At 40.3% G+C, this 18406-nt stretch overlaps 1 protein-coding gene across 1 annotated transcript in view; it reads right to left on the bottom strand.

Annotated features, from left to right (window-relative positions):
* LOC122794169 (protein FAM98B-like) overlaps positions 1 to 11301 on the bottom strand; it is a 524785-nt gene extending 513484 nt beyond the window's left edge. Inside the window, exon 1 of the mRNA XM_044062372.1 lies at positions 10567 to 11301. Within this exon, the coding sequence (XP_043918307.1) occupies positions 10567 to 11264 (698 nt within the window). The 5' untranslated portion in view covers positions 11265 to 11301. The remainder of the gene's footprint in view (positions 1 to 10566) is intronic.
* Positions 11302 to 18406: the final 7105 nt, after the last annotated feature.

Genomic DNA, 18406 nt, shown 5'->3' with positions numbered 1-18406 from the left:
AACCATATTGCCAATGTGGCGTGGATATCCTTCTACGTGGCCACCCTTATCTGTACTGGGTTTGTAGCTGGAACATAGACACCCATTGTACCACTGAACTCCTGACGTATGCACACATTCAAGGGTACAACACTCCATTTAGGGTGTACCTTACAGAACAGCTATGGCTTTACATACCACAACATTAACACGCCTTGAAGATTATTGAGCTCTGAAGGTTGACGTATGCGGCAGAACTACGGACACCACGACTGTACACATTTGCATACTGCATACTCAGGGGTGACCTCTGCTGAACATACAGGGCCCATGTCCACAACAATATTCATGGATATACTCCACATAAGCGACATAAGCAAAAGCCACTGAGAGCAACATGCTCATGGATATGTGCACACATGCAACGATGAGTGGGATGTGCTTGAGGGTTACATTCCCAAACCAGACACTCACCATGCTTTGGAACATGATTCCTATGTACATCACGCAGGGACACTCAGTAGCACTGTTCATGTGATACCTCACTTGGTGGATGGAGACACACATGTAAGCCAGGAATCACTGCAGTGGCTATACTGTGCAGAGGTGCAGGTAACACATGGCTCTGCTGTTCACAGACAGGACACTACCTTAGAGAGGTGCCGTTGGTGTAAACACTATAGTTGGGCTTACACATAGACTTGCCAGACAGCATAGTACCACACTATGAACCTGTGAAGCTATTACATGTCCTTTGTGCATGGTTAATTGAGTAGCTCTTCCATTTCTGTTAGCTATCATGCTGTTACAGTGTCCCATGACTGCAAGCCATATGTATCCTGTTATTGTATATTGTACATGTCAATAGACGATACCTTTGGTATGCATGATATGACTGTTACGCTGTGTAGAATATATGACATATCTACCTACAATACTGTACATTACACATATTTTACATATTATCCCATAATGCAAAGCATACTTGCACAGCAGGACCACCTTAGGCATTTCATTGTCGTTATAAGCCCATACACATGCCTACTGTGATAGTATATCAACATATACTATTCCCTGCTATGGCATGTACTTCTTGGACATACCCTACCACTGACAGCGAGTGGTATGGAATTGTTCTGTTTAAAGCCCTCATGTAGCATCCCTTTTGGTGTCTGTGATGTTTACCTTGTGGCCCACTGCAGGACACACAATTTCTACAAGCGTTACTATGCTCAGCAAGACATCACTACATAATATCTTTTCCCACTTTATGCATTGCGGACACCTTTAATTAAATACAAAACAGGCTATACATACACTAACATACCGAGTGTTCTACATACCTTGTTAGCGTTCCTAACTTTCATAACTATCTCTCTTACACTGTTTAAACAGTTTTACGGTATGAGCATATGGTTTGAATGTCTGGCAAGTCATCCTTATATACGTCGATACATGTAACATGTGGTTTCCTGCTGCCAATTGGTGTTCCTGAGTAAATTATTACATGCACATCAGCTGTGCAGCTACTCCATTCAACAATTACGCGGCAACAGTGGGGTATAATTGAATTCTCCACTTGGGTGTTGCCCATTTGCCCTACCTTTGGGGAGACAGCCTGTATGTGTTTTGTTGTGTGTAATTGCAACTGCTATGTGTAGAGACATGGATATTTTGGATTAATGTCCCCTGTGGATTGTGTGTGATGGCTAGAGTATGTGGTTCTACATGTGAGTGTACCTGTCATCTCAACCATCTGATAAGGGACTAATGCAAACAAAACCTGTAACATCGCCGTCTGTTCCATTATACAACGGCTATGATTTCACATGGAGTCTTTAAAAATGTGTCTCTCACAAGGTATGTTAATGCTTCTGCAGATATAATTGAGTGAGTGGATGTTTGTGCTGTTATTACAGTCTGTATTGCTATAGTTTTGTGCATAGGGGATGTAGGTGGGTGTATGTAGCATATACAGGTTTGTGGGGCTTGCATTTCTACATATTCCATATATGTGTGTGGGCTCCTTCCGTAATTAAAGACCTATCAGTTAGTAGACTTTTGCTATGGGCATATACATTGAGCCATTGTTAATTGGTTTCTATATAGTATGCAGGTGAGGTTGATACTTCCATACCTCCAGAAATACATCGATATGTAAAGGAATGTTACTAAATGACAGCTGTCCCGTGTATTTCTGTCCCAGACATTTGCACTGATTGCAGTTGTGTTGGTAACTGAACCTCTTTGGCATGGGTTGCCACCTTTTCAAATGGCCATAGTGGGACATTTGTGAGACACGCATCTGTGTTTACAGGCCGACACATACCCACGGTCAGTACACAGGATAGCACATACTTTTATCCTGAATACATACTTATTCTTGTAGGACTTTGGCTACTTATCATATTTCATGTATCGTTTATGTTTCTTACATACAGGCATAACTATTTAATGCAACTATTACATAATATATGGGACATAATTATGTCCTACAATCTCGGACATTTGCCTTTTTTAATGTCTTATGTCAGGACACAACTGCCCAGGGAGGGGCAGTCCCTCCTAATGTGGGACAGGTGGTAACCGTATGCCTATGGCTAGCTATAACCACACCTACCATAATGATCTACCTCCGAGTTAGCACTAACAGACACATGATGCAGACACACACACACACTTTACAGTCACACAGAAATGCACACAGCACCCTCAACATACACATACACATACTACGGCAATCACAAACACAGTTGAACACAGTACCTACGTGGACCGCAACACCGGCAGTGGTAACTAAATGTCCCTTCATATCGTGATAATATTACTCACGGTTCTAGTGTTCCGGTACTGTGTTCTTTCAGTCTTTCAGCCTCGTGGTTATGCGTGTCGGTATGTGACACATTCCATATTTGGCAGTAGCCTATTTATTTGTACCTCCATGGTTGTGTACATGACGTTGACCTATCTATATATTTGCAGATATTGGTGAATCCGTATATATCAACATATATCTCTCTATCACCCTTTCTATCTGTATTATATATATATATATATATATATATATATATATATATATATATATATATATCTGACAGAGAGAGAGAGTGACAGGCAGAATGCACCTTTCATTGTGTACTTGTTGGTGTATACTGATTCCTGGACTCCGCACATTTGTGTTTGAACCTGTCACATTACACACCTGCCGTAGGTACATCTTGGCTACCATAGTGTTAGGTGATTGTGTACATGATTGCGTGTTCTACTCCTGGCAGTGGTCGTTTTACCCTTCAGAGCAGGCACTATTAGTACAGGGGTGAATAATGCTGGTTTCACCTGTTCTGGACATCATTGACCGTGATCTGCCCAATATTCAGAGAAGCTTAGCCCTGTTTCACGCATATCCGTATAGTCATATTTAAACGACGCTTACCAGCACTGGGCAACGCATATTCCCACTAACGTGTGCTAAACATGATCTGCTGACCTGCATCTGACATGCATTCTTCATGCCTCCGGGATTACGTTACATCCCTTGCAGGACGTGGGACCGGGAACATGCACGACGGTCACTGCATTTACCACTTGGGCATCTGGGATTTGTACATGTGTTATGGCATTTTGTATGTGGACTATACTATGGCTGTTATTCCATACTGCAATCACATGGGTAACTCAGTTAGTTTACATATGGATGAGTCCTATTAATGGTATGTCCATGTGATGTGTAATGGATGTGCTCCAGCATTGGGTATGTATATCACAGTGAGTCACACACTATAATGTGCTACACCTTCAAACGACCATAGGTGGAGCATGCTGGGGTGACAGATACCTGTCATGGGTACACCCCATGCCTTGACAGGACATCCATGATTACATTATGTGGAGTCCATCATTAACGCACCAGGGAATCCATGCAGTGTGTGTGGGGAACAGTGATTACACACATGGGATCCCGCAATTGCCTCTGCTCCACTGAGTGACAGTTGGTTACTCGATGTTGTGCGACAGCAGACACTGTTTGCCTCAATTGATGTATGGCCTCTGACAATCGAGCGTGTACCTACCGATGTACCTGGGAACCTATACACACAGTACCAACATATGCTGATAGGTGCGTGTACTGTTCAGGTTTTGACATTCCTTGTTCCAATAGCTGTTGTGTGTACAATGGTTCAGGGCTGCCTATGTAGGATTCACACAGTAGCCCACCTATACATTGCAATTTACAGGTGGTCGTGTGTGTGTGTGCCATCCATTTTACTGTGTGTGTGCAGGTGGAGAGATGTGTCAGTCCATAGGGGCCTACACTGTTAGAGTATGTGCTATACGTTCCCTCTTTGCCAAGGCATAGGCATATTGGGCATGCCTCTGTCTGCCTACTGGGGCTGGCACAGGGTGTTCGTGGTCTGAATCCCTCTGTGCCTGTGATGGCCTTGGCAATTGCGGTGGGCTATGAGGGCCTTCACCATTTTGTCCCTGCTGCAGCTGTTTCCGCAGGATCATATTATGTAGCATGGCACATACTATGAAGATGTGGGCACACGTGCCTGGAGAGTACTGCAAGGCTCCACCATATATGTCCAAGCAATGGAACCGTGATTTCAGCATCCCAAACACACGCTCTATGATGATTCTGGTTTGTGCGTGTGCCTCATTATGGCGTTCTTTCATGGGTGTGTGTGCATTTCTGATGGGAGTCATCAACCACAGCTCCAGTGCATAGCCAGCATCCCCCACAAGGTGGCCATGTGGGATGTCCCCCCTGACAAATACCTGATACAGCTGTGAGGCATGCCAGATATGGGAGTTATGGTAGGTTCCAGGGCTGCCAGCACACACATCCATGATAATGTCCTGGGTATTGCACATGGCCTGGCATGCGGTTTATGTAGCACCTACCATGCTCACCGGGTGGTGACGTGATATGTATGTGCATGCAGTCTATCGCACCCAGTATCTCCGGGTAGAGTGCCACATGGTGGAAGTGACGCATATTGCTGGCGAACTCCTCCTGAGTTTGCGGGAATTATATATGCTCATTGGCATGTGGTAACATGGCATCCAGGAACTGGTGTTATACCCTGGATGCTGATGCCTGTGAGATCCTCATTATATCTCCAGTTGGCCTTTGAAAGGTACATGTGGCTAGTATTCGCATGCTTACACATACCTTCGTGTCCACTGGGATGGGTTCCCCTCTGTTGTTTCTGGATCTCAGGCATGGCCGGCACAGCTCAACTATTTGCTGTAAGATGTCCCTGTCCACCCTGTAATGCTCTACTATCTCCAGATCATGTAGCCCCTGGTAGGTTATCCTTGGTCTGAACACACTTTTCCTCCTCTGGGGCCTGCAGTGGTTGTCAGCATCATCCTCCACAACAATGTCAGTCTCTAACACATGGTGATGAATCACAGCTATGGCAGCTCCCAACATGTACATTTTAAAAGTTCCCTGTATGTTTACACCTATGGTGCAGTGTTTGGGAATACACAGGTGTGTGTGGGGTGCTTTCACACTTTATACTATTGTGCTATGAACACCGATGATGTCATAGGGTATGTATGTACGATCGTAGCTACAGGGTATCTTATGTGTTTTACAACAGGAACTACTATTGTGGTGCCTTTGGTGTTGAATTACATTTGGCTGCCCTTCCCTTTACATTTCTTCACGTTTCACCTACCATTTTCTGGCATGCATCCAGCAGTCTGCTTTCATTTGTACTTTCCTAGACCTGGCTTATCTTGCGTAATGTGTCCTATTGCCTGTCTACTGCAGGTCTGCTTTGCTCTGCTATGACAGTTCTCCTTTCTTTGCAATCCGACACCTCCCCTATCCTGTTTTGCAGGTTTCTGCGAGCAGACTTGTCAGCTGCCGTTGATTGCCCACTGTGAGTTAATAGGTGTTAATTGCTCAGTTGTACTCCAATTACCCTACTGCAGCATTTCCTTATTTTCTTCCCCTGACCTTCCTGTCTGTGCTATGGTGCGCAGCACGTGCATCCGCTTACTGAGTTTTGGGCATGTTTTCATCCCCATACACATGCGCTTTCAGGCACCATATGCACTCTCAGCTAAACAATGCTATACCTACCTCCCCACCCCTGTCCTGCGGCTTTGCTTAGCAATGGCCAGGCCAGATTTGCATTGCTCCAATGTGCTTACAGCTATGGTGGCACACTCCACTGCTGATGTCATGTATACCTCTGAGCCACTCCTCGGTGTTGTAGTGCTGTGCCGTATGGTACATCCTTAATCCGGCGGGACATTTGCGATTTAGTATTCCCTGCCTCATTTGCATGGCATCGACTACTAAATCATAGTTACCGCGCCGAACACTGTCACAGACCCTTAGCAACCCTTGCAGCTTGGTTGTGGTGTACCATGCCTACCATTGCGTATTATGGTGAAATCCTGATTTGTATTACATTGCGATTTTATGACATTTGTATATATTTTCTTTGTGTTCCCGTTTGCGCACACATGCCCTGAGGTTGTACTTTGCGTTACTGTGGACATGACATTAAATGTTGTTTTTTAGCTGATCTGCATCTTTTCTTATGCCATTGGCTGTATATTTAGCCATTGGCATATGTTAACTTTGTAATACATGAGCCTGGTCCGCTTTCATAGCTCCGATGTTCTGTTTGGAAAAATGTAAACCGTGTTTTTTGGTTTACATTTCTGTGGGCTTAAGCTACGCCTGCACCATTTCATGTATCGCTATGTATCTTCATTTGCATGGTGCGGCACTGTGTTTGGGGTGATTAGAATACCTAAGCCGAGGGCTGCGCAGATCTGGTGTACGCCAGTAGTGCACGTGGAATTGGAACGTACCTGAATTGCTCGGCGGACATATTTGACATTATACCGCCTACGCTACGTCTGTGCCTGTATTTAGTTTACCATTACCAAGGGGGCCCAAAAAAAACATCTAAAAAGGAAATATTGCTGGATGACAAAGAAATAGTGAATTTTAAATAATCAGTGAGGGAATTTACTTCTTCAAAAAACTCATCTAAATCAACCTCACTAGCCTTCCAAAGAAAAAAACAAATCATCTACAAATCGCCTGTAAAAATATAACAAATTTTTATAACTAGATAAGGGAAAAAGTTTATCTTTTTCCCATACTGCCATCACTAGGTTGGCATAGCTATGGGCACAAGAAGTGCCCATAGCTACGCCAACCCTCTGTAGAAATAGCTCATTATCAAAGAGAAAAAATATTATTCTCTATCACTGTTTCTAATAGTAAACAAATAAGGTCAGTCTTGGTATCCAAGAGGTCAGTATAATTAGTTAAATAATTATGAATACTCTGTATGCCTTGCTGATTGGGAATAATGGTGAAAAGGGATCTGACATCCATAGTTACTAAAAGGTAAGATATGTTGTCTGGTATGTCAACTGTTTCTCTGTATAGGTCGAGTAAAAACTGTTTAGTATCTTTAAGAATTAATGAGTTCGAATTCACTACAGGTTTCAGCATCTTCTCTACATACATCGAAAAGGGTTCAGTAACCCAACCTCTGCCTGCCACTATAGGTCTCATAGGTGGTTGCATAGGATCTTTATGTATCTTAGGTAGCCCTTGGATAGTAGGGGTTAATGGATGCTCAACCAACAGAGAGTTGAAAATTTCTGTTGTAATAATCCCACTCTTTGACAAATATATGCTTTCATTTCGAGGCATGTATTAAGAAGAGGATAATACCACGTGGACTTCGTGTTTTAAAGATGCCGACAACAAGTGAAACCTATCCCGAACTGCTATATCATTGGCAACGACTCAATATAGAGGTGAGCCTTAGCTACATGTCTCTCCTCAATGAGTTTTTTACTCCCGAAGAGAAGAACTTAATAGACTTGATTCAGAAGCAACAAACTGACTTGTACATATGTTATCCAGACACTGTTGTTGAGCCTTTAATAGAACGTCTTTTGGATAGTGTTTCTCTATATGAGAGACACTTAATAGAACTAAAGAAGCATAAGCTTCAAAGGGATATTTATGATTTTTCACATGGCCAGGTCTTTACCTGGCTGAGAAACATTACTTATCATAATAATTTCAATATGCCGAGTAACAGTGGTAAAATCAATGGTTCATTACCTGCACCTGTTCCAAACTCCATAGGTATTCTATCTAATGGTAATAGTATACCTGTCTCTCAAAATGCTGTAATGAATGCTAATGGTGAAATTAATAATGGTAGGAATGTACCAAGCAATGACAACTGTGAGAATGCTACTGTTATTGTTAATGCAGAGAAAGAGAATGTATACACAGATATTCTTGCAGACGTCAATCATGTTATTTCTGATAGTGATGTTAGCGGAGTGGATAATGTTGAAATCACTACTGAGTCAAATTTGAATTATACCATGCCCTCCACTTCCCATAATGTTGTTGAGCCTGTTGTTCGTAGGAAAACAACTACTACTTATACTAGTGGTGCCTCACATCCCACTCCTTTCCCTATTACCAACATGCACAGGCAAGGAAGAAGTCATTCTATGAGCAGGGGGAGGCAAAAACGAAAAGCTCCAATAGGAGAGTTGAAGGGACCCACTCTAAAGAAGATGTGGGAGAAGGTAACAACAACCTAGTTTGGAATCTCTCACATAGACCATTGGATAAGTATGAACTGGAAGTCCTGAACAAAGGGCTTTCTTTCATACCCACTACATATAGTAATATTTTAAGATACTATCTTAGATATTAAATTGTTTGCACGGAATGTACAACTAAAATTGTTGTTTGATAATGCAGCTAGTAACACTTATGTCCCACAATTACGTAAACCTAGTATGTTTGTCCCTAACTTACATCCATTAGTGGACGCATTTTGTAAAATTGTTGAAGAGGACATTTATACTATTTATAAAGATACATACATTGATACTAAGAAACATAATTTGTCCTTCCAACAGAAAAAAGCTTTAACTAATCTTACAAATGATAAGAACATTTCAATTAGACCAGCAGATAAAGGTGGCCCAGTAGTGGTTCTAGATGCGAAAGAATATAATCGCTCCATGCGTGAGATGTTGAGTAATACTACTTTTTATTCACCTGTTAGAGAAAGTGATGTTCAGAAACGTATTTCCAATGTGTATAGTACTTTGATTTGTCAAAGAATGGGGTTATTACAACAGAAATGTTCAACTCTCTGTTGGTTGAGCATCCATTAACCCCTACTATCCAAGGGCTACCTAATATGCATAAAGATCCTATGCAACCACCTATGAGACCTATAGTGGCAGGCAGAGGTTGGGTTACTGAACCCTTATCGATGTATGTAGAGAAGATGCTGAAACCTGTAGTGAATTGAACTCATTAATTCTTAAAGATACTAAACAGTTTCTACTCGACCTATACAGAGAAACAGTTGACATACCAGACAACATATCTTACCTTTTAGTAACTATGGATGTCAGATCCCTTTTCACCATTATTCACAATCAGAAAGGCATACAGAGCATTCATAATTATTTAACAAATTATACTGACTTCTTGGATACCAAGACTGACCTTATTTGTTTACTATTAGAAACAGTGATAGAGAATAATATTTTTTCTCTTTGATAATGAGCTTTTTCTTCAGAATGATGGCGTAGCTATGGGCACTTCTTGTGCCAATAGCTACGCCAACCTCATGATGGCAGTATGGGAAAAAGATAAACTTTTTCCCTTATCTAGTTATAAAAAAATTGTTATATTTTACAGGCGATTTGTAGATGATTTGTTTTTTTCTTTGGAAGGGTAGTGAGGTTGATTTAGATGACTTTTTTGAAGAAGTAAATTCCCTCACTGATTATTTAAAATTCACTATTTCTATGTCATCCAGCAATATTTCCTTTTTAGATGTTTTTATTGAGTGCCTTGGTAATGGTAAACTAAATACAGGTATTTACAGGACGCCATGTTATAAAAACACACTATTACATCAAGAGAGTATGCATCCTGGATATACCTTTAATAATATAGTGAAGGGACAGGCAATTCGAGCCTCGAGATTGAATCCATTACAGACCAATTTTAAGAGAGAATTAGCTGACCTTAATGATAGGTTACTTGCAAGGAAGTATAAAGCCAGAGAAATACTTCCTAGTTTCTTGAGCACAGAGAATGTTAGGTCTAGTAGAGTGTGTCCATACTTCTCTGAGGAAGGGAATAATAGATACTGTGATACCAGCCAATCTGATAATACTAGTACACCTTTACAGAAATTTTCATTATTTTACACACGACTTCCATCGGATTAGAGATATAGTAATTAAAAATTGAAATGTATTAACTGTTGACCCCCTCATTAACGATATTGTAGGTGAGAAACCACAGTTCTTATTTAAAAATAAGAAACATTTATTTAGCCTTTTATGTCATCCCAATAATACATGTTCGTTTGTATATGTCATATCTAGGAACTAGGCCTTGTCATAATTATATTTGTAACTCCAATCTTTTTGTACATCCTATTACCTCACAAATATATAGATTTGACATAGCAGCTGATTGTAATACTGAGCATGTTGCTTATCTTGCTCTATGTTCTTCCTGTTCTGCTTCTTTACTTACTCTTTGCCCTCTCAGACCAGTCAAATGACTGCACCGTGACATCCAATCTTTTCAGTAACATTCTTTGCCGACAGTCATATTCGCGGCACAGAGCTGCATTAATATTTTTCAACTTTTCCCACTGTTCTGAAGTCAGGGTAGACTTTAACAATGGATTTCCAAGGTACCCCTTAGGAATTTTTGACTGCAGTTCCTTTATCTTGCTTTCAATACTGCTGAATGACTGAGAAATAGTGGATGCAGAAGGTTTAGGCAGGTCCAGTGTCTTACACATTGCTTCAATTTCTTGGTGCATTTCATTGGACACAGGTGGAGATGGTTTGCTCTGTACAATTTGCATGGCTTGAAGCTCTGTACTTAAAAATAATAGTAGTTTCAAACAATCTTCCTTTGTCTTCAGTCTCTCTTTAACTTCTCCTGAAATAAGTGATGAATATGGGCAGGCCAGCTCCTTCAGAAAGCCACTAACTTCCAACTGAAAGCCTTCCACATCATCAGCACCAGCTGTTGAAACAATGCCCTCTTCCAGCTTGCCCAGTTGTTTGAGCTGTGCAGCTAGCCACACACAAAGTTCAGTGAAGGCTGTAGATGATGCTCCACTTTCTGCTGCTTTCAGCAAAGCTTCTTCCTCCAGTAGCGGGCCCTTGTATCCCAGTGCCTCTAGGGTGTCCAAAATATCGCTCTCCAGTACCATATTGTACGTTACATATAAACAACTACTACAATAAAAGAAAATCATCCCCTATGTATAAACCCTTTGAAAACAGAAATATCCCCGTAATTTCCCAGGATACCATGTGAGACCAATGCTTGAAAAGGTGTCTATTTTGGTAAAACTGACAGGAGACTTAAAGACAGAGTGAGAGAGCATCTGTATCAGATACCTATCAAGTCTGGTATTAATGCACTCTCTAAACATATTTTGGCTACTGATGACTCACATCCGTTCAAGTTTATGGTTATATATGTCAATATACCCAGTTTGAGAGGTGGAGATGTTAGGAATTTTACAGAGAGGAATGAAACAGACTGGATTATCAGACTTAAAGCACACTTACATCCTGGTTTAAATGAGAAGATTCCTATTAAACCAGCTCTTAAAAACAGGAGGCTTGCTTTTAAGTGAAATATAATACATGTTCCTAGGTTTTTTTATGTTTTTTAAATATATATATATATATATATATATATATATATATATATATTCATTTATTTGTATTTATACAGCATCCATGGGACCTGACAATATCCCAGGCTGTGTTCTACATGAATTACAAAATGAACTGGCACCCTAACTAAGTACCATGTTCAATCATAGCCTCACCTCAGGCTTTGTACCCACTGAATGGCGCACCGTGATGGTTATCCCACTCCACAAAGGGGGAGCCACGATGGACCCCGGGAACTACCGCCCCATTACCCTGATGAGCCTGGTCTGCAAGGCCATGGAACGTATCATCGTGGAACTCATAAACAAAGACATTGGTAATCTCCAAACTCTGGACCCTACCCAGTTTGGATTTGTAAAAGGCAGATCATGTCTCCTAAACCTGATTGACTTCTTTGAAGCAGTCACCAAAGCCATAGGTGAGGGTAAAATGGTTCACACAGCTTATCTAGATCTCGCCTAGGCTTTCGACACCATCCCCCACTCTGGAATTATAGATAAGCTCACTAAAATAGGTATAAATCCCTATGTCACAAGATGGGTTGCCAACTGGCTCATGGACAGAACCCACACTGTGAAAGTAGCGGATTCCAAATCCGACTTCAGACCAATGACAAGTGGAGTACCACAGGGTTCAGTCCTGGGTCCTCTCCTGTTTGGTATCTACTTCTCTGAAGTGCAGGCTAACACAGAAGGTCATTGGCTAACAAACTTTGCAGATGACTGCAAACTAGGAGCCATAATCAAAACTCCTAACGATGTGGACAAACTACAAAAGGGCCTCACTGAGGCAGATACCTGTTGTCAAAGCCATGGCCTAAAGCTCAATGCCAAAAAGTGTATTGTCATCCCCTTTGGTAAAAACTCTGTACCCATGAACTACCACATAGCTGGTAGTCTACTTAATGCCAAAAATGTGATAAGAGACCTTGGGACACAGGTGCACAGTAGTCTCTCCTTTGATAATCACATTGCCACAGTGGTCAGGAAATCCTTCTACGTGGCTCATCTCATCACAAAAGGATTCTCATCCAGAAAAAAAGAGGTCATTGTTCCCCTCTACTCATCACTCATTAGACCCATTATAGAGTACAATGCCCCTTTCGGTATGTACCTCACAAGACATCTACAACAACTGGAAAGACCACAGAAATACCTCACAAAGAGGATTACTGGCCTCAAACAAATGCCCTACGCAGACCGTCTCAAAAAACTACAGCTTTACTCCATCGCATATCGCCTACTCAGGGGCGATCTTTGCCTAACGCACAAAGCTATGTCAAACCCAAAGCTGTTGGACATGCTCCACTTAAAGAAACCCCGTCTGAGCTACATGCTCTAGGGACCTAAACCTTGTCATCACAATAAACAGAACATGCTGGAGGGATAGATTCCTGTCCCAGAGACTTCCCATACTCTGGAACAGACTACCTATCTATAGATCATTAATTCTTAAAGATACTAAACAGTTTCTACTCGACCTATACAGAGAAACAGTTGACATACCAGACAACATATCTTATCTTTTAGTAACTATGGATGTCAGATCCCTTTTCACCATTATTCACAATCAGAAAGGCATACAGAGCATTCATAATTATTTAACAAATTATACTGACTTCTTGGATACCAAGACTGACCTTATTTGTTTACTATTAGAAACAGTGATAGAGAATAATATTTTTTCTCTTTGATAATGAGCTTTTTCTTCAGAATGATGGCGTAGCTATGGGCACTTCTTGTGCCAATAGCTACGCCAACCTCGTGATGGCAGTATGGGAAAAAGATAAACTTTTTCCCTTATCTAGTTATAAAAAAATTGTTATATTTTACAGGCGATTTGTAGATGATTTGTTTTTTTCTTTGGAAGGGTAGTGAGGTTGATTTAGATGACTTTTTTGAAGAAGTAAATTCCCTCACTGATTATTTAAAATTCACTATTTCTATGTCATCCAGCAATATTTCCTTTTTAGATGTTTTTATTGAGTGCCTTGGTAATGGTAAACTAAATACAGGTATTTACAGGAAGCCATGTTATAAAAACACACTATTACATCAAGAGAGTATGCATCCTGGATATACCTTTAATAATATAGTGAAGGGACAGGCAATTCGAGCCTCGAGATTGAATCCATTACAGACCAATTTTAAGAGAGAATTAGCTGACCTTAATGATAGGTTACTTGCAAGGAAGTATAAAGCCAGAGAAATACTTCCTAGTTTCTTGAGCACAGAGAATGTTAGGTCTAGTAGAGTGTGTCCATACTTCTCTGAGGAAGGGAATAATAGATACTGTGATACCAGCCAATCTGATAGTACTAGTACACCTTTACAGAAATTTTCATTATTTTACACATGACTTCCATCGGATTAGAGATATAGTAATTAAAAATTGAAATTTATTAATTGTTGACCCCCTCATTAACGATATTGTAGGTGAGAAACCACAGTTCTTATTTAAAAATAAGAAACATTTATTTAGCCTTTTATGTCATCCCAATAATACATGTTCGTTTGTATATGTCATATCTAGGAACTAGGCCTTGTCATAATTATATTTGTAACTCCAATCTTTTTGTACATCCTATTACCTCACAAATATATAGATTTGACATAGCAGCTGATTGTAATACTGAGCATGTTGCTTATCTTGCTCTATGTTCTTCCTGTTCTGCTTCTATTTTGGTAAAACTGACAGGAGACTTAAAGACAGAGTGAGAGAGCATCTGTATCAGATACCTATCAAGTCTGGTATTAATGCACTCTCTAAACATATTTTGGCTACTGATGACTCACATCCGTTCAAGTTTATGGTTATATATGTCAATATACCCAGTTTGAGAGGTGGAGATGTTAGGAATTTTACAGAGAGGAATGAAACAGACTGGATTATCAGACTTAAAGCACACTTACATCCTGGTTTAAATGAGAAGATTCCTATTAAACCAGCTCTTAAAAACAGGAGGCTTGCTTTTAAGTGAAATATAATACATGTTCCTAGGTTTTTTTATGTTTTTTTATATATATATATATATATATATATATATATATATTCATTTATTTGTATTTATACAGCATCCATGGGACCTGACAATATCCCAGGCTGTGTTTTACATGAATTACAGAATGAACTGGCACCCTACCTAAGTACCATGTTCAATCATAGCCTCACCTCAGGCTTTGTACCCACTGAATGGCGCACCGTGATGGTTATCCCACTCCACAAAGGGGGAGCCACGACAGACCCCGGGAACTACCGCCCCATTACCCTGACGAGCCTGGTCTGCAAGGCCATGGAACGTATCATCGTGGAACTCATAAACAAAGACATTGGTAATCTCCAAACTCTGGACCCTACCCAGTTTGGATTTGTAAAAGGCAGATCATGTCTCCTAAACCTGATTGACTTCTTTGAAGCAGTCACCAAAGCCATAGATGAGGGTAAAATGGTTCACACAGCTTATCTAGATCTCGCCTAGACTTTTGACACCATCCCCCACTCTGGAATTATAGATAAGCTCACTAAAATAGGTATAAATCCCTATGTCACAAGATGGGTTGCCAACTGGCTCGTGGACAGAACCCACACTGTGAAAGTAGCGGATTCGAAATCCGACTTCAGACCAATGACAAGTGGAGTACCACAGGGTTCAGTCCTGGGTCCTCTCCTGTTTGGTATCTACTTCTATGAAGTGCAGGCTAACACAGAAGGTCATTGGATAATAAAGTTTGCAGATGACTGCAAACTAGGAGCCATAATCAAAACTCCTAACGATGTGGACAAACTACAAAAGGGCCTCACTGAGGCAGATACCTGTTGTCAAAGCCATGGCCTAAAGCTCAATGCCAAAAAGTGTATTCTCATCCCCTTTGGTAAAAACTCTGTACCCATGAACTACCACATAGCTGGTAGTCTACTTAATGCCAAAAATGTGATAAGAGACCTTGGGACACAGGTGCACAGTAGTCTCTCCTTTGATAATCACATCGCCACAGTGGTCAGGAAATCCTTCTACGTGGCTCATCTCATCACAAAAGGATTCTCATCCAGAAAAAAAGAGGTCATTGTTCCCCTCTACTCATCACTCATTAGACCCATTATAGAGTACAATGCCCCTTTCGGTATATACCTCACAAGACATCTACAACAACTGGAAAGACCACAGAAATACCTCACAAAGAGGATTACTGGCCTCAAACAAATGCCCTACGCAGACCGCCTCAAAAAACTACAGCTTTACTCCATCGCATATCGCCTACTCAGGGGCGATCTTTGCCTAATGCACAAAGCTATGTCAAACCCAAAGCTGTTGGACATGCTCCACTTAAAGAAACCCCCTCTGAGCTACATGCTCTAGGGGCCTAAACCTTGTCACCACAATAAACAGAACATGCTGGAGGGATAGATTCCTGTCCCAGAGACTTCCCATACTCTGGAACAGACTACCTATCTATGTCAAACAGAGCTTCTCATTAGCACTCTTCAAGAAAAATATTGATGATTGGATGGGAAATGGGAAATTCACCCCAGGGATCACTTCTGTGGCTCTGCTTGACAGGGGCACAGGAAAATAATTTTCTTGGGTGGCGAAAGCCAGGGTACATTTTTAGCTAGGCTTATATAGGCCCTAGGGCCAATAGCCTAGTACCTACCTATGAACTTATGAACCTACACATTTTTATCTTTATCAGTTTATTTTGCTATATATATATATATATATATATATATATATATATATATTTGCGTTTTATTTGTGTATAGTTTATATAGGTGTTTTTGCACAGATGCATATATGCATTTTTTACCTATGCATTTTTATTTTTGTATTTTTAATTAGAATTTTGTTATAAATGCAGTTCTTAGTTGAAATGTATTAAGTAATATAGGCACATCCATTAGTCAATTATTGTATTTGCTTATTAATCAATTGTGATGTCATTATGATGCAGAGCTATTTATCTATATATAGCGTGCATATCTACTTAGAGTGTATCATTGAGGTTTGAAGAAGCCAGTCTGGTGAAAGCGCTTGCCTGTTTTTGTTACCGAATAAAAGGTTTTATTATGTACACGGTTTACATCCATTGTTTATTGACTTGAACTACAAGGACAATTTGAATTTGGTCTGAATAGACTGCGTATGGTGACTGTTATTAACTGCCAGAGGTTGTCACTGAGCTCATTTTATTATTTCTTTTTGACATTATTTGCTTTGACTACGCTCAGTGTCATTTATTTTCCGGTGGTGTGGGTTATTGCTTTCATACTACAAATAAGTACTTTTATATATGTTAGATTTTACTTGTAACACTACTGACTGCTATGACATTTATTATTTGAAGTACTACCCTGTTCCTTACACACACTATAGTTTGGTTCATATTGCATCCAGCAATCATTCAATGTTGCTTATATTGGATATATGATGTTCTGCAGAGGTACTTCTCAACCTCTTAACATGAGACATTATGGCCCAAGCCATACATAACAGTGGACCAAAGGCACAATGACAGGGAACATTATTGCATACTATGCTGTTACAATACTAGCAAGGTGTTCGGATTATCTTTAAATAATAACCCGCCCTCTATACCCTTAACATCTGAAACTCCCCCTGCACCAGTTACGAATGAGCCTGACCTTTTGGTATCATGTTCCTCATCCCAAAGCGCATGCGCGCCTACAGGAAGTAAGAACAAGCGTGATGGCAACCTGAATGTGAATACAAACGCTATGGCTATTAAAAAGACGCAACAACTAACTTTAAATTTAACTAACAAACGATTCCAACTGGAGCACGCTGAAACCATTGTGAATAGATCACCCAGGTCTAGAGGTTCACCTGCAAGGTCGTATGCAACACAGGCAACCATAGCAAACAAACGTAAAAACGAGAGCCCTTTAGGACTCAACAAAGTAAGTCACAAGTAGCTGTGGCATTAAATTTATCATCTTTTGAGTTAAATCCTGCTCATCTCTCTCTTTTAGATAAAGGATTTAAATTTATACCATCCTGTAGTGATAATATTGTGTCTGCTTTAACTGATTTAAAGTTGTTTGTTCGTAACTTGAGTTTAAAACTAATGTTTGGTAAATCTAACTCAATGGGAGACAGTCTAAAATGACAAAGTACTTTTATTCCACTTAATGCACCTATACTGAATGCATTTCATGATGTATGTGAACTACAAATAAGAGAACTATACCTACGGCCCATGAGGAATAAGAACTTTAATCTGACTTTTGCAGAGTATGAAGCATTAAAAAGTCTACAAAATAATAATGACATTGTAATAAAGCAAGCGGACAAAGGTGGTATGCCTGTTGTTATGGACCGAGATAAATATTTTTCAGCTGTTTCTCTACTTCTGAATGATGAGAGTGCATTTAAAATAGTTACACATGCTGATGTAAAGAAATGTGTGAGTTATGTCAACATGGTAATATTTGAACTTCAGCTTAATGGTGACATCGACCTTGATTTGTTTCATTTTTTAACTGTACCTTGTCCTTTGATACCTCATCTGTATGGTATCCCAAAAATACATAAGTCTATGGATAACCCACCAATGAGACCTATTGTCTCAGGTGGAGGCTGGATTACAGAACCGGTTTCAGTTTACTTGCACAAACAGTTACAACCACATCTACTTAATTGTAATACCAT

Source organism: Protopterus annectens, chromosome 2.part1 (assembly GCF_019279795.1).
Source record: "Protopterus annectens isolate FY-2018-M chromosome 2.part1, PAN1.0, whole genome shotgun sequence".
Classification (NCBI taxonomy): Eukaryota; Metazoa; Chordata; order Ceratodontiformes; family Protopteridae; genus Protopterus; species Protopterus annectens.
The sequence above is the reverse complement of the archived record's forward strand: the minus strand, read 5'-3'. Positions and strand labels throughout refer to the sequence as shown.